The following is a 16,840-nucleotide window of genomic DNA, read 5'->3' as shown; positions in this document are numbered from 1 at the left end:
GAGCACACTATTCGCTTCAGCCCAATGAATGAATTGTAAATGACAGAAACGTGATGAAGTCAAGGAGGATGAAAAGCACCTGCAGAACAGTGATCGGTGCACTGGAGTAAAACATGATTCTTACACAAACAACAATATAGGGTTAAAATACAAGTGAAGAAAACAATAGAAAAGATCTAGGTTATGTTTTAACCCCAGGCATCAAATTAACTTTTGTAGATCCTTGATTTATCCTATTATTAATTATTATAATTTTCTTTTATGCTGAACCCAGGAGTCTTCCACTCATCTTAAGATATTTTCTGTCCCTAATTATTATTTATTTTCTTTATTCTTATCTGTTGTTGTTGTTAGATTTGCTTTACCATGGTACAGTGCCACCAACTGACACCATGGAAAGTTTGGAATTTATGTCAAGTATGGATGTGATCTACAGACACTGCAAAATGATGTAGCATTTATGTGACCACATAAAAGATATTGTTTGTTTGTTTTTTAATTGTTTTCCTATGTTAATATAAAATAATAAAAATTGGCAATTGGCAAAGAAGTCAAGTTACTAGAGAATTGATCGTCTTTATTAAAAAAAACATCTATATATAAGAAAATGGAACAATAATACAGTAGAACAAGTTTTGCAGTGAAATAGCACACACACAAAAAGTTTGTCTAACGAAACACAGCAGTGATTTTATCAGGCGGGGGTATGTGGGACGTGTGGGTGTGTCCGCGGCGGAAGTGCTTCAGGAAACTTCATCATCATCCGGGTTCATTTCTGGTCGCACAGGATCCAAGATGGCGACGCACATGTCGAAGTGCAGAACCTGGAGTCGTGTTCAAAGGTAGTACATGTTTAAAACAAGTGCTCTTAAATTGTCACTAGACTGGATTTAAGTAGAAAAGACAACACCACCGGGTGATTTCAGTATCTTTTGTGTTGTGTCTCTGTCTGGCATCGGCAGCGTCGTTACTTTTCTACGTCCTCATCACTCAAGATTAGCTTACTCAGTTAGCATGATGCTAACTGTTAGCTGTCAAACAAGCTCCAGTCCTGCTGTCAGGTTGGCTTGGCTAATGTTACATCATGAGTAAATACATGGAGTAGCTGCACAGTCGTTAAAATGCTAATGAGCACATTTTAGAGGTTGGTTGTAGAGATCAAGCAGTTATATTAGAGAGTAGTGGGCATTTACTTGGTATTTTCCTGTTTGTTTAGCTCTGGTTGATACGCTAAACTGTAACGTGTAATGCTCGTTGATGGTTTAACATCTAAGTTTAGCAATACTAATTATGCGTTAATTAAACATTGGCTTTACATAGTCAGCAGATTAAGTAACTTTGGTGGAGTATTTTGGAGTGTAAGAATTAACCCAGGTGTACTGCACAGCTAAAACCAATGCACACTTTATTTTTGTTCACCCCATTTATGCCAGTGAATGTAAATTAAATATTAGAAACGTCCCTCATTATAGCACAGCGTAGTTCAACAGCGCCACAAACTGCAGCCATCATAATGACTGTACACCTAGAATAATAAGAAGAATAATAGTCATTATTGCCTTCATGAAGGCAGCTTTTATTGCAGGATTGTTGGATTAATCTTGCATTAGTTTTAGTTAGGTGAACCTAATAAACTGGCAATTGAGTGTAACTGCTACACTGTTTTGTTCTTTTGACATCACATTTTTGACTGCAGTACATAGTTCTACTTAACAATGCTTAACAATGTAGAAAATATAAATGGGTGGCAGGTTTAAGGAAAACCTAATTAAATGAGTGGAAAAACATCATAGAGGCTTCCACAAGGAGTCTCTGAATGGTTTGAAAATGATGTGAATCCGACAGTATGCTATGGCCTTAACAGTCGCTGGATCTCAAACTAATTTAACACCTTTGGGAGATTTTAGAGCAATGTGTTGGACAGTGTTCCCTACCACCACCATCAAAACACTAAATGAAAGAAAATCTTTGAGATTAATGGTGTTACATCCCTCCAGTTGAGTTCAGAGACCTGAATCTAGGTTTAGCTACTTTTGCTCAAGTGTCAACTTTGATTTTTGTTCTCACAGGTTTGGGATCGCAGCTTACAGAAATTACAGCAGTGGTGGCCAATACCCGAATATTTCCCTCGCTACACCGCTGCCCGGGATCCCCAAGCCAGTGTTTGCATCTGTGGATGGTCAGGAAAAATATGAGACCAAAATCACTACTCTAGAAAATGGCCTCAAAGTCGCGTCCCAGAACAAGTTTGGTCAATTCTGCACAGTTGGAAGTAAGATGCAGCAGTGAGATGCAAATCATAATATCCACTTGCTTTTAAGATCTGGCCAAAGTGGATAAAATGTGTTTCTTTTCTTCCTATTTGTAGTTTTAGTAAATTCTGGATCCAGACATGAAACAAAATACCCGAGTGGAATAGCACACTTCATAGAGAAACTTGCCTTTTCTGTAAGTTAAACCAAATAAAGACCACAATGAAATGTCAAGGAAGCTGAGGTGTATGTAGTAATAACAGCAGTCATTTCTATGTCTAGTCCACAGCTCAGTATGGGAGTAAGGATGAAATCCTCCTCACGCTGGAAAAACATGGAGGTATCTGTGACTGCCAGACATCAAGGTATAGTGACTTTTAGCACAGTGCATGTCTGTGTGTGTTACTACCTTCCATATGTGAACCAGGCCTTTCTTCTGTTGGAGAGTATGTAAACACAGCTGTTGAATGTGTGATGCATCTTTCATTTTGCTGTGCAGAGATACCACCATGTATGCAGTTTCTGCTGAAGTGAAGGGCCTGGACACAGTGGTCAGTCTGCTCTCTGATGCTGTTCTACAGCCTCGCCTGCTCGGTAAGTCCGTCTTTATTTGAAATGACAGATCCATGGGAACTGTGCCAAATGTCTGTCTGTCTGAGATGACCTCTGTTTGTTTACATGCAGATGAAGAGATCGAGATGACCAAAATGGCGGTGCGCTTTGAGTTAGAAGATCTCAACATGAGGCCAGACCCTGAACCCTTACTCACTGAGATGATCCACGCTGTGAGTGGTATCATTTGTTTTTAGACCCTCCAACACCCCCTCTGATTCAATGACTCCATCATCTTTAAGCACCAAGGCTGTTAACATGTAGCGCTGCTGTAGAAGACCAGTTCATTCATAAGTGCTCTTTTTGTTGTTGTTGTTTAATGATTTATAGTGTAAAAAGATTTATTGATTTCATGATTAAATGAAATGTTTTTTTTCCATATTTTTCCTTTAACATTACTGAACTGTTTCCAGGCCGCATATCGAGGCAACACAGTCGGACTGCCTCGCTTTTGTCCTGTAGACAATGTGGACAAGGTTGACAAGGGAGTGCTTCACAGCTACCTGCGTAACTACTACTGTCCTGAGCGGATGGTGCTGGCTGGAGTGGGCATCGAGCATGAGCAGCTGGTTGACTGTGCCAGAAAGTACCTGCTGGATGTGAAGCCCGTGTGGGGAACGAGTTCAGTAGCCAACGTGGATCTGTCCGTCGCACAGTACACTGGTGGCATCGTCAAGGTGATCTACTGGTTTTATTGTTTGTGGGTCATCTTTTGGCCCTGAACATTTCTTCAGGTGGCAGTTGTCTGGTGGATTTTCCAGTTGTAAAATGGTTAAAAAAAAAAAAAGGTTTAAATGTTTTAGCGAGAAATATTTGTGACATTTTCTTCTGTAGGTCAGCAAAGAGGAGGAACATCTTTTTTGGGTGCTGTTAATTTGATATTTGACAAAATGGAACAAACTGCTGACTGAGGAGTGATATTAGGTCTGAAACACTGGTTTAGGAAAAATGTGTTCATTGGGAGCATTTAAATTAGTCTCAAGGTAACATCTTCTTCTATTCTGTTAGATGGAGAAGGATATGTCAGATGTGAGCCTTGGCCCCACCCCGATCCCAGAGCTCACCCACATCATGATCGGCCTGGAGAGCTGCTCCTTCCTGGTGGGTGTTGCCCTGCCCACACTGTCTCAGAGAGCCCCCCATCAGGTGCCTGTTACATGTTAGCAGCAAGCTCCCAAATGAAAGTGTTTTTCCTTTTTACAGGAGGATGACTTCATCCCTTTTGCAGTGCTCAACATGATGATGGGTGGAGGTGGCTCGTTTTCTGCAGGAGGACCTGGGAAAGGCATGTTCACCCGCCTGTACCTGAACGTTCTGAACAGGTGAGCATCTCTCAAAACTCCATTCAGCATTGTTTCAGATGATCATAAGTCACTAATGTGACACCAGTCAAAAGGCCGCTTTACTAGCAATTTTTCTTGTCTGTTGTAGACATCATTGGATGTACAATGCCACATCCTACCACCATAGCTATGAGGACAGCGGTCTGCTGTGTATCCATGCCAGTGCAGACCCCAGACAGGTTTGTACAAGCTCAGGACACATGGTTCAAATGTCTCGGTGTGACTTGGTTGCGTAGTGATGTTCTGTTTTCACAGTTTGCATATGGCTTTCTTGTATGAGCAGCATGTCTTTGTTTATACAGAGTTCTTATTACTTTTATCTCCAGGTGCGGGAAATGGTGGAGATAATAACCAGAGAGTTCATTCAGATGGCTGGCAGCGCAGGAGAGGTAACAGCTGTGTTTCACATCAGGGAAACCCAATGACAACTGTTAAAGAAGCAAAGGTACTTAGAGCATTTTTCTAAATTTGGTCCCTGTATGTTTAGATGGAGCTGGAAAGGGCCAAGACTCAGCTCAAGTCCATGCTGATGATGAACCTCGAGTCGCGGCCGGTTATTTTTGAGGATGTTGGTCGCCAGGTTCTCTCCACAGGAAAGAGAAAGCTGCCACATGAACTCTGTGATCTAATAAGTGAGTATTCAACAAAATTTAGGTTGCATCTTATGACATTTTCAAGGCCATTTTCCCACAATTTAGGATGAATCGTGAAAGGAACACCACTAAGAAGAAGCTATTAAATAGCAATAGCCTTCTTTCACCCGCTTCATTTATTTATCGTTTGACTTGTCAACAAATAATTCCCAGGCAACGTGACGGCCAGTGACATTAAGAGAGTGACCACCAAGATGCTGCGTAGTAAGCCTGCAGTCGCAGCTCTGGGGGACCTGACGGAGCTGCCCTCGTACGAACACATCCAGGCTGCCCTCACCAGCAAAGACGGACGTCTGCCCCGCATGTATCGTCTCTTCCGATAGACCCCATGGTCATTGAGCCGGTCATCACCGGCGAGCATCACTGTAAATAAACTGGACTGGAAGATGAAACTAGTGTTCCCTCCCACCACCGAACTCGACATGGCTCACTGTGGGAGTGGACTAATACCCGGGCTCTCGACTGAACCTCTGAGAGTGGGGATTTTAAAGAAAAGTTCCATTTTACTCGACAGTAACCTTAGTCTACACACCGTTGGAGTATCTGTATTTATTGTTTGTGGTCAAGAAGCCATATTTCATTATTTACTGGGATGGTTTGCAGGAGTTTGGCTTTAAAGGGATGATTCACCCACAAAGCCAATAAAGTGTTGATTTCCCATTTAAAAACTGCAATACCAACCTGTTATGTTTAAGTTTGTGAATGAATGACGTTACAATGTGAAACCATCTTCAAAGTACATAAGCACATAGGCAAGAGAAGGGAGCAGCTAACCTCAGCAGCAGGTAGTTATTTTGTATGGATCTATTATTTTTCTGAGATGTATAAAATTCACCAAGCAAGACCTCGAGCTTTCTCGGATGGATCAAAAAACTTCGAAATGTTACCATGTACAAGAGCACTTCATAATCTGCCTTCACAGGTACAGCAGACACTATACACAGCGATGGTAAACTGAATAAAGAAATGCTTGGAAATTGTGGGCTAACTGTGAGAAACTCTCAGCTGTACCCAATTTGTCCACAAGACTGAAATCATGGTTTCTGTCATCATTATGTTTTGGATGTAAGATTGAAATCTTAAGTTCCTTTTTAACATTTTTGTAGTTGTATTGATGTCCTCACAAATTAAAAATATATGAAATTTAACCAGTCAAAGGAAAGGTTTGCCTTTGGGAAATATGCGTACTGGCTTTCTGGCAGAGAGCAGAGTGATACTGCTTTATATGAAAGTGGCATCAATCTTACCATCCATAAGACATTTCATAAAGTTTCAGTGAACACCCAAATACACCAGTGGCTTCTGCAGTGAATATGTTAACATCTGTGTACCAACAGGTAAATAAATTACTTCCAAAAATAAAATTATATGTTTAAAGGTCTTGCATTGCAGCATAATGGACAAATTTAAGATTACAAACAATTGTGTTTTAAAATATTTATTATATGATGTTAGGTGACATATAAAAAGACGCAGATAAAGACAGGTCCTGAATAAACAAAAACAAGACCCACAGGCACTTTGTTTTTGGAACAGACTGCTCTTCATGCTGGGATCACAAGTTCCTTAATGTGGTACAGACAGTATATGAGGTTACACAGCAGCAAGATGAGAGGTAAGGCATAAAGTTACAGTCTGTTGCACAGGGATCGTTTGGCCTAATGAGAGGAAAAGCAGTGACAGGCAATAGAAGAATAAGCAAAAATGCTCGATCTCTTTTACAGGAAGTGAGGTCCTTCAGAAATACACTTGAGCTCCCTGATATTCAACAGTAGCACGTACAAGGCAGTAACATCCTCCTGACTGTGGTGTTCATCAATGTCATGCTCTTAAAATTGCATCCTTGACCTCAGGCTCCCTTCTTCAGTAATATTGTATCTCTCAATTTTGCTCAGAATAAAATTCCAGTTAAAATCAACCAATGGCAGACACCTAAATTATATCAAACAGTGCCATGAAAATACAATTATATTTGGTAAGCTGTTGACAGATTCACAAGGCATTTGAACACTGTAGCATTCAGAAAAACAACATTGGGTTCATAATGCAAAAAATTAGAAAATGGACGAAGTTACACAGAGCCTCAAAGGTTAGATCAGTTCACACTGGAGGATGTGACTGAAGAGTAAGCCACGATGCCCCCCCCCCCCCCCCCCCCTTTTTCTGTCTCAGTTATGCTTGAGTAGAGGGGGCTGAATAAATAAAGGCCAGCCAGACTGCTGCTGTGTCTGTCTGACCTCAAGGTCCCTGCCCTCAAGTACAGCCAGCCACTTCAACCAGGGCACACACAAGCACACACACACACACAGTTCCCATTAATGCCCAACAGAGGGCACACTCTGCTCAGTTACCACGACCAGCACTGGGCTCCGTGTGGTTAAGACAGCTCTGGTTTCCTTTTGGTCCGCCTGGTTCTACATTCCAGTTTCTGGCACATTTTGATCCAGTCCACTCCGGTCCGGATGGTTTTTTCCAAGGGTTTAGGAGATGGCGCAGATGGTGCTGCTACTTTGGTTCTTCATGGCCTCCCTCCTCTTCAGCTCTCTGGTGATCCTCCTCCTGATGCCCTCTAAGTACAAGCCTCGGTCAAACTGTCCCGCTCCCAGGGGAATGCTAAACAACACAAACAAGCAAGCAAAAGACTATAAGGGCAAAATAAAGGACAAACAAGCAGTGAGTTCAGGATTTAAATACATGGCATTACGAATCCACTGTAAAGGGGCAGAAAGTTCGATTCTTGCTACACTACAATTTGAAAATGACCACAACATATTTGAAGAAGTTGATGAGTTACGAGAAGTCATTTATAACTTAACATCAGGCTCCAGGTGTTGAGACAATTCACTTTCTAGCAGTGGTGACAAGTCATATTTAGAAAGTGTGTTACTAGTAATGATTCTCATTATTTTTCATTGAACTGTGAACTGAAAAGGACGATGGAAGATGCGATTATCTATATACTGTTTTGCCTAGTCCTGCTGGTTGTTTACAGAAGTCAATTTATTGCTGAATGCTTCCTAAACATGAGGACAATATTTTAAGGTACGGTTCTGAATGGCTCTAGGACTCACTTGTCTCTGCCTGGCCTGAGTTTGACCTGGAAGACTCCAATGACGGGCCGATGGTCTGAGGTCTTGATGCTGGAGCAGCTGGTGTACTTGCCCACTTTTATGTCATCAGCCTGCCTGTTCCTGAACAGGATCCTGTCCTGTGAACACAAAGAGATTCAACCCTGCTGAAAGCCACAAACTTATTAAAAAGTGCCTTCTACCAAATATCTGGCTTAGTTTGGTGGCTGTATTAATATAGTATCTGATTATCTCATGAGGAGCTTGATTTTCTCTCTTTCTTACTGTGTATGAAGGGGTTCTCTGTTTAGAAGTAGTGTCGTAGATATCACAACCAATGTCAAACTTATATGTGGGGAGAAAGTTTATCGGTGCCTCTTGGAAGCCTTTAAAGATTGAACCTGGAGGGAGATAGCAGCACATTGCAGGGTGAGAATCAATTGAACACAACAACCTACTTCAGTGAAAACTTTTCCAAGTTTTCACAGAAATTTAGCCTCCTACATGCAAGCATACCATCATTCATTTCCTTGGAGAGCTGGTCGTGCTCCAACAGGGGGCCCATATCGCCGCTGACTGTGCGGTTCATGATGGTCTCCACGTCAACTCGGTCTTTACTCAGCCGAAAGTTAAAATCTCCAAACCAGAAGACCTGGTCGAATCTCGTAGTGACGTCAGCTACAATCAAAAATGACATTGATTCTAAAATCTTGCTAGCAAGAAGGATAAATGTTATTCTGCACAGGCAGGACCAAAGCTGGAGCAACGACAGGCTGCAGTGATGGTTATAGACACAAAACCAAAAATGGATTCTAAACGACAAGCTGAAAACTTTCCTGCGAATAAAGGGGAGCAATTTGTTGCAGTCTGTTACAAATAATACTGTGTATGAACATGTTCTAATGTCTTACAGTTCCAAATGAATCATCTGTTTTATTAAAAAAAACTGCAAAAATGTGCAAAAATTAGGAGGTTGAAACATAGCTTGTGAATTGCCATGAATCCAGTGAAGAAATACATTCCTTTAAGATGCAATTGTCTTTAAAAAATTGCTTAAAATGTGTAAAATATTATTGATCACATTGCTAAAATGTTACATGTTTGATAAAGATATATTAACACAGAGCATGAGACTGATTGCAGCAGGTTGATCTTTCTGGATGCAGAGGTATCACCATCCTACTTGTTTTGATTTGTCTGATCTTTCACACCAGGTAACCTAAAAGAGTCTCACATGGTGTGGAGCGGTAAGGGTTGGTGTCTGGAAGGCCTTTTGGAAGGGCTAGAGCCTCGATGATCTTGTTGTAATCCAGTATTCTCTCATAAACTTTGCTATCTCCAGCTGGAAGAACAGAATAACACATAGGAAACACATAAGACTGCCTGGTTGTGGCTGTTGCAACGTTTAAATGCAAATATATGACACAGCCTCCCTGTCGTTGGGGAAACCTCACACTCACAGGTAAAATGGGATGTGATGAAGAGGAAGGAAGTGCCAAAAAAGGTAAAGGCAATTCCCACAGCCCCTTTGGTCTTGATCTGAGAGATGATCCTGGTTGTGACTGTGGCATGCTCCACTTCTATGTGGGGCAACAGAACAAATGTTGTGGTCAGTGTATTTAAGACCAGATGTATAACCATGAAAAATAAAATATCCTCCTCCAACAATCTGCACTACACAAACGTTATAAAATCATGGAGTGAGTTGATTCTCTCCCAAGCTGATGTTTATTTCCTGTATTACGTGAAGAACTGACCTGAGCAGAACCAGATGAGGTCTCGTCTGACAAATACGGTGAGATACAAAACACCATGTGATGCTGCATACAGCATGACATAGTAAGGTCCCAGAGTCTCCTGAAGACGGGTCTCCCACTCCCTCCTGCACACACACAGTTGTGTAACAGCTCTACAGCCCTGATAGAGTAATCGATCATAATAACTTACTTTTATTCAGAGATCATGATAAAAACATAACATACCTGTCAGGACAGCCCTCCTGGACCCCAACAATATAAAAGTCTTGTGCAAATTCAGAGTCTGTTGGAAGGAGGAGATCATCTAAGTTGGCTGGAAGGCCCTGAAAATGATAAAAGCTCAGTTACGACTCAGTTGGTGCCTGAACTTGCAGGCAGTGATAAGACTTTAGATGGTTCCTGGTCTGTGAGCTGCTGCAGAGTCATAATTTCCTCCTACCTTCTCTCCCTGCATGTTCCACGTGGCTATGAAGATGCCCACTCTCCTGTCAGGGAAGTAGCGGTCCAGCTCCTCAGCCCCAAGCAGGGCACCGCTTCCCAGCACGCTGCCCTCCAGAAAGCTCCTAGAAAATATACAGGAAAGTCAGCTGTTCTACTGCAGCCTACTTGCCTTGCAGAATGCAGTCAGCGCAGGGGAAAAAGCCAGACTCTTCTCTCAGATGTTACGTCAACAATTTAAAAGTAAAAATTAGACTAGAATTTCCCTACTGGGAACTGACTGTGTATTGAGACCATAGACTAAGACCCATTTTTTGCACCTAATCCTGTCAAAAACTGTTCTGAACAACCATCTCCTCTGATCTCATTTAATCTCCCCACCACTCAGCCACCTTTCCCCATTTCTCTTTAAGATGTGAGCACTGCAATGTCAAAATGTCTAGAGTCTGCATTTCAGGACAAATTAACATTCTGTCAGTGTTGCTTAAGAACTCAGTCCTGATCGTAAACCAAGCTCCAGATGCGCTATGTTAATGAGCTTCAAGCAGAGGGCACAATCAATACCAAAAGGCTAGTAGTGGATATAAGATACTGTACCTCATTGTTGTGCAGCACGTGGTAACTTTCTTTTGAGCCTTTTTTTTTTTTTTTGGCATAAGTAGTTAAAGCCTTGCAAGAGATCACACTGACATATCATTGGCAAAGTAAGCAATATGTGCTATAGCTAAATAAGGACCTTAAAAGAGACCAGCTTCTAATAGCCCTCACACATCAGAAGAAGTAAGCCTTTCACAAGAGCCTTCACGTCCAGCCTGAGGATGACTCCAGGTACATCATCTACATGGTGTGCTGTGCCTACTGTACCTGTTCCTCACATCCTGGGGTCTGATAGGGCTAAGCACGCTGTAGGTGGACCTCATGGAGTTGACAGAGGCACTATCCGAGCCCATGTTCTCTAGAAGCCGGCTGTCGCTCAGGTTCCTGTGGAGTCTCTCCCCGAGCTTCTCTCTGGCCAGCACAGCATAATCCAAACAATCCCTGTCAATCCTATTAGCCGCCCTTAAAGTGGCTGACGCAAAGCTCTTCTCCAGAGCAGGCAGGGGCCCGGTGGGTTGCACCGGAGACAAACGCACCTTAGTGGACCTCGCCCAGTGGTCTGCGGGGTCGCTCTGCTGGCTGGGGGGCCTCCTTTCATACTCAGACAGACTACTGCCTCTGTCCCGGAAGACTGGGGATCCTCTAGTAACGGCAGAGAGGGGTCTCACATTGGAATCCTGGTCGTTCCTGATGGTGGCAGCACTGCTGAGAACAAGGCCACCTGGAGCTGGAACTGTTTGGTCCTCTTTAAGCGAGTCTGTGGAGGAGCCAGTCTCAGCCAGATCACTCAGACTCTCCTGGCTGTTCCTCAGCCTCCGGGTTCTCACAGTCTCCTCCACTGAGCCACTTTTGCTGGACTTCGACAGCCTGGGTAGTGACGGTGGCCGAGGCTGGTATGGGCTGATATCTCCATCTGCATTTCTAGCAGTGAGTTTAAGGGCAATGTTTTCCTTGCAGACTTTAGCATCTTCTAAGGAGGTCTTGGGTGGCGTGTTGTCACTGACAACCGAAACTCCTCTGCCAGGAGCTTCACAGGACTGGTGGAGGGGGCTGTCCTCTCCATCCTCAGTCATCCTCTCGTCATGTCTGAGCCCAGCTATGGTCAGGTGGATGGAGCTTTATCATTGCTAACTGACATATACCTGAACATAAAGGGCAGAAAATGATTCCGTGAAATCCTGGTCTTTGTTAAGCCACCTTAACCATACAGAGGTTAATCACTTAACCCATTAGCGTTACCTAACGTGAGCTGCTCTAACACGCGTAATTAAAGATAGTGGTAACTTTGGCATCAGCAACAACCGCTAAAGAGCTGTTAGCTTGGGACTGCATTGTTATCTCTGACAAGCTAGCAGTTAACTACTTAGCTAAATGAATATAGCCGCGGGGGCTAATTAATGTTAGCCTTAGCGGTCTAAATCAGCTAGAATCTAAGATTGAAAGTTTTGCAATTTCATCGCTGAACAACAGCGTCGTGATTTCTGCTGACCTATCATCCAGTCACGTTTACATATACCTGCTAATAATAGCTAACCCTATAAGTTAAATTAGCTAATGACCCTAAAGTAGTTAGCAAAGCTATCAAATATAGCATAACAGTAGCGACACAGAGGCGAGCTGAGCTAACCTTTGGAGCAAACGTATATGAGATCACGTATAAACGGGAACGTTGGTGGTTTCCGTCTTATGTAGTTATTTAACTGTTACCACGCTGTAGTAAAGTTACCTCTCGTTTACCGTTCTTTGGTTTCAGAGTGGCTAATTTTCAAGTAGATCGATGACTTCCTTAGCAACGTTTGACAACAGATTTTGTTACTAAGACAAGAGAGGCATTACAGAGAGCAGAGCATGTGTCACAGCGCCCCCCAGTGCCGAGCAGTCAACGTTACACGCAATTCACACCTCGAAAATGATTGTCCTCTACCTGTACTCTGCACTGTCTTGCGACTTCCTTATAAAGCAAGCCAACACGTCTCATAATGTTACATGTATTCTAATTAATTTTAATTATGTTGTGTCCAATAAACTACTGTCCTAGATTTGCAAATACAACTGGGTTGCAATTCTCTTATTCTGTGTGGTTATAATTGTTGTTATGTACAGTAGTGGAATTTCTGAGCAAATTATTACACTTTTTTACTTCAGTACAATTATCTAACAGCTTTGGAGACTAGTTATTTTTTCAATTGTTTTTGCATACGAAACATCAAAACATCTTATAAAACATAATGTTTTGTAGAACTACCCAACAGTTTTTACAAATAGAGCTGAAACAATTAATTTATCAATGAATTTATTGATTTACAGTACAATGTACAATGTTTGTAATCAAAGTTGTTTTTCATGCAAGCTTCACAAATGCAACAGTTTCAGCTTTATCTTTTCAATATCAAATTTATTTTTGATAATACTGAGGTTTGGATAGCAAAAACATTGTGAAGATCACTTTACGCTCTGGGTAACTGATGGCACTTCTCACAATTTTCTCTACATGATAAAACAATCAATCAATTAATTGAGAAATAATCAGCAGATTAATCAGTAAAGAAAATAGTCATTAGTTGCAGTCCTGTACAAAATAGTTCAACATGAGCTTCATCTCAACCAGTTACAATAGTGAAATCTTGCTTTACAGGATATGGTATGCTATAATATATAATAACAGTTAGAGCAGCCATTGCTCTGCACTGAGTACTTTTACTTACAATATTCCTCATTATACTTAATTTTACTTGTATGAGAGTATTTTTATATTGTGCCTTTAGTTCTTCTGTTGAGACATCGTTTGTCCCAGTGGGACAGCATTCATGAAATTGTCATCCACACAAGCTTATAGCCAACCTATCATAGAGAACATCTGTCTTTAACCATGCTTCTTGCATCCAAGTCACGGTCAGGTATCTTTATAGATCAACATATCATCTGTCATTGTCTACAATAATCTGCCATCCAAAACATGTAGCCCACCATTCAATTACAAAAGCCAAAATTAAAAATTAAAGAAAAAAAAACAGAAAAAAGAAAGCAAAACCTTTGAGCAATGAAGATTCCTACACCAGAAACAAGAGGTGTGGAAGCTATAAAAAAGCATTTGAAAAGGCTCTGAGATACTCATTGTGCATTAAAAACACAGAGAAACTAAGGCAGTATACTGCTATCCCACTGAATAAGTAGATGTAGAGTTCAGTTCCACAAAATAAAAAGCTACAAACATTTTTCACTTGACTTTTTCCTAATAACTATTTTCTCATTAAATGTCTCTTAAAGTGGCAAAAGTTTAACCTTTAATCAAAAATATATTTAAGGATAGCCTTTGAAAGTCATGTTAAGGGATTTAAGCAATGTGATAAGATTATGATTATGTTTTCATATATTTAAATGTAAACTCATTAGACTTCTGCGTAATTATTGCTGTGCTTTTACATGTCACCGGGTGTTTTCATGAAACAGACAGTATATAAAAAAATTGAACATGCAACACTACATGCAAAAGTCAATGACTTTACAGATGACGCATTGCATGTCAGAAACAAAAAACAGCTGAAAAAAATGGTGTTGCTGACAAACCAGTGTATGTCACAATGAGCAAACAATGTCAAGGTGTGACCTCCAATTGTTAACCCTTTCACCCTGTCCGTGACCCCCCTGTGCTGTGCGAGAAACGGCTGCTGAAAGGATTTCTGAGCCCGCCGGCCCCTGGAAATGCGAACAATCCCTCCATATTCTGTGCATTTCTATGGCATCGCTGCTGGCTCAGGGCTTTTTGACAAAAGGCCAGTCTGTGGCTCAGATATAAAAGGAAAGGGTTAAACCAGGTAGGGTACAGTTTGGTGCAAGAGCAAGAACAGCAGCAGCTCCAGTAGCAGCAGCCCACTGACCAGCAAAATGACTTCCACTGGAATGAACATGATGAGCAAGGTAAGCTCCCTCTCATGCTTTTCATTTCTATAATGTTACTGCAACTAAACAGGAAATCATCCGTGAAGCCTTTCAGCACATCAGGAATACTTTAAAGGTGCACTTATGAATATTTCTATCCAAGCATTATCGCTTTTTACAGCTTTCCCCTAAATAAGTAAACACGTGGAGCTTTAATCTTGAACACGTGACGTCTGATGTATGATCACATGTGCTCACCGAAGCCTCTCCCCCCGTCTCCCTCAGATCATCTTCTACGAGGAGAGGAACTTCCAGGGTCGTTCCTATGAGTGCATGAGCGACTGCCCAGACATGTCCTCCTACCTGAGCAGGTGCCACTCCTGCAGGGTGGAGAGAGGTTGCTTCATGGTGTACGACCGCACCAACTACATGGGCAACCAGTACTTCATGAGGAGGGGCGAGTACGCCGACTACATGAGCATGATGGGCATGAGCGACTGCATCAGGTCTTGCCGTATGATCCCCATGGTATGTTCTTGCACCTGGTTAGATTTACTATAGATGACATCTCTAGAGCCCGTGCTGAGAATGTGAAATGAGTTAAACCTGCTCCTCCTCTGCTCCACAGCACAGAGGATCCTACAGGATGAGGATCTACGAGAGGGAGAACTTCGGAGGTCAGATGTTTGAGCTGATGGACGACTGTGACAACATCATGGACCGCTACCGCATGTCCAACTGCATGTCCTGCAACGTGATGGAGGGCCACTGGCTGATGTACGAGCAGCCCCACTACAGAGGCAGGATGATGTACATGAGGCCTGGCGAGTACAGGAACTTCATGAACATGGGCGGAAGCGGCATGAGGTTCATGAGCATGAGGCGCATCACCGACTCCTGCTATTAGACTCTTTGCACTGAATAAAGCTGTCGTAACCTGAACTGCTGCTGTGTGCAAATCATTTTTTTTAATTGTGAGTATCTGTAGTCTTTTCTCACATTCACTGTTAACAGCAGTCAGAGCCCAGACTTGAATTGTTGGCTGCATCTGCATTCAAAAGCAAGTGTCTGTCAGTGTTTAGTCTTGTATTCTATCTGTTAAAATCTCATGTCACTGCTGTATAAACTTCATTATAAAGCACACTGAGTTTACTTCAAATTAAATGTGCTGTATAAATAACATTAAAAGTCGGCTGAGCATAAGGTAATTATTCAGCTAATTTCTAATTGAGGCCATTTGGGCAAGATATTGATAGAAAAAGAGGATTTCAATACAGTTGTATTCACAAAATATATGTAATTCAATCAAAAAGTGTGGTAATAACTCTTGTCTTGGGTAGGAACATCCTCTGTGGGAATGGCGGTGCACATACACAAACAGGTTGTGTGTGTGAGTGGAGCAATGAGTGCTTGTACACAGTGAATGTGCAGCAAGAAGTAGGACTTTACATTTTGAGGTTCACAGGTATGAAGGTAGACTTCCTTCTGTTTTGAGCAAGCCTTTTGATTTGTAGCTGCGAGGCAGTGACGCTTACTGCTGGAACTGCCGCTCTTTGGCTCTAAAATAAGGATTGTGTCAGCTGAAATCGTAGCACTGAGCTGGAGGAAGTTTAGTCTAATTCTGAGTGGAATTTAAACGGTTGTGTCTAGTGTCTTACATAGTAAACTTGGACACCGTCACATAAATACTGGAATAGCTGAGATTCTCTGATTTTATCAGCACCGCTCCAGTTTGGCTTCAGTCTCGTTCAGTTTATAAGGTGTAAATATTGTCTTTGGAGCATCTGGGTTTGTTTCTGCTCAACTGCGTGTTTCCTTCAGTCCTGTTTTCATTAGGAGTATAATAGAGCTGTCACACAGGTAAATGCACAACCAGACTCTGAAATTACATCTCACTCATAAGCGATGTAAAGGAAAGGAAAATAAAATTTCTGTCTTATGATTTAATAGGCAGCCTGTGAAAGTAATGGCATTCCCATCAGCTTCATCTGCCCTCAACATCAATATCAAGATGATAATAATAGATACTTTATTTGTAGCCATGGGGAAATTTATTTTGGACTGGAGTTCCAGTTTGTGCTAATAAGCAAATATTTGCTTGTTAAACTAATGATGAACATGGTAAACAATCTTTGTTAGCGTTGTCATTCTCAGCATATTAGCATGCTTGGATTAGCATTTAGCTCTTGTATTGAACAGAAATACTGGCTGCAGGTATTATGACGATCAGCCTTCAGTGTT

The 16,840-nt window shown here is 41.8% G+C and overlaps 3 protein-coding genes across 5 annotated transcripts; 2 read left to right on the top strand and 1 right to left on the bottom strand.

The window, feature by feature from the left end:
• Positions 1 to 787: 787 nt before the first annotated feature.
• Positions 788 to 6,212, top strand: pmpca (peptidase, mitochondrial processing subunit alpha). The gene is made up of 13 exons (XM_041937467.1): positions 788 to 842; positions 2,070 to 2,272; positions 2,369 to 2,448; positions 2,535 to 2,617; positions 2,752 to 2,846; positions 2,937 to 3,037; positions 3,278 to 3,541; positions 3,873 to 3,965; positions 4,068 to 4,186; positions 4,296 to 4,386; positions 4,534 to 4,596; positions 4,695 to 4,839; positions 5,014 to 6,212. The coding sequence occupies exons 1-13, from the start codon at positions 796 to 798 to the stop codon at positions 5,181 to 5,183; spliced, it is 1,554 nt and encodes a 517-aa protein (XP_041793401.1). The 5' UTR covers positions 788 to 795; the 3' UTR covers positions 5,184 to 6,212.
• An 809-nt stretch (positions 6,213 to 7,021) lies between these two features.
• inpp5e (inositol polyphosphate-5-phosphatase E) lies at positions 7,022 to 12,518 on the bottom strand. 3 transcript variants are annotated; one of them, XM_041937260.1, is made up of 11 exons: positions 12,447 to 12,518; positions 10,988 to 11,862; positions 10,125 to 10,248; positions 9,911 to 10,008; positions 9,686 to 9,810; positions 9,389 to 9,508; positions 9,163 to 9,270; positions 8,445 to 8,606; positions 8,214 to 8,329; positions 7,932 to 8,068; positions 7,022 to 7,473 (listed from the first exon to the last, which is right to left on the bottom strand). In XM_041937260.1, the coding sequence occupies exons 2-11, from the start codon at positions 11,791 to 11,793 to the stop codon at positions 7,341 to 7,343; spliced, it is 1,929 nt and encodes a 642-aa protein (XP_041793194.1). In that variant the 5' UTR covers positions 11,794 to 11,862; positions 12,447 to 12,518; the 3' UTR covers positions 7,022 to 7,340. The 3 variants fall into 3 exon arrangements, with proteins under 3 accessions (XP_041793194.1, XP_041793195.1, XP_041793193.1); XM_041937261.1 differs by having other exon boundaries at positions 12,458 to 12,518; XM_041937259.1 differs by having other exon boundaries at positions 12,348 to 12,509.
• A 2,087-nt stretch (positions 12,519 to 14,605) lies between these two features.
• LOC121606295 (gamma-crystallin M2-like) lies at positions 14,606 to 15,506 on the top strand. The gene is made up of 3 exons (XM_041936517.1): positions 14,606 to 14,638; positions 14,885 to 15,127; positions 15,228 to 15,506. The coding sequence occupies exons 1-3, from the start codon at positions 14,606 to 14,608 to the stop codon at positions 15,504 to 15,506; spliced, it is 555 nt and encodes a 184-aa protein (XP_041792451.1).
• The last annotated feature ends 1,334 nt before the right edge of the window (positions 15,507 to 16,840 follow it).

The sequence above is a fragment of the Chelmon rostratus genome, chromosome 5, assembly GCF_017976325.1.
Source record: "Chelmon rostratus isolate fCheRos1 chromosome 5, fCheRos1.pri, whole genome shotgun sequence".
Lineage (NCBI taxonomy): Eukaryota > Metazoa > Chordata > Actinopteri > Chaetodontiformes > Chaetodontidae > Chelmon > Chelmon rostratus.
The sequence above is the reverse complement of the archived record's forward strand: the minus strand, read 5'-3'. Positions and strand labels throughout refer to the sequence as shown.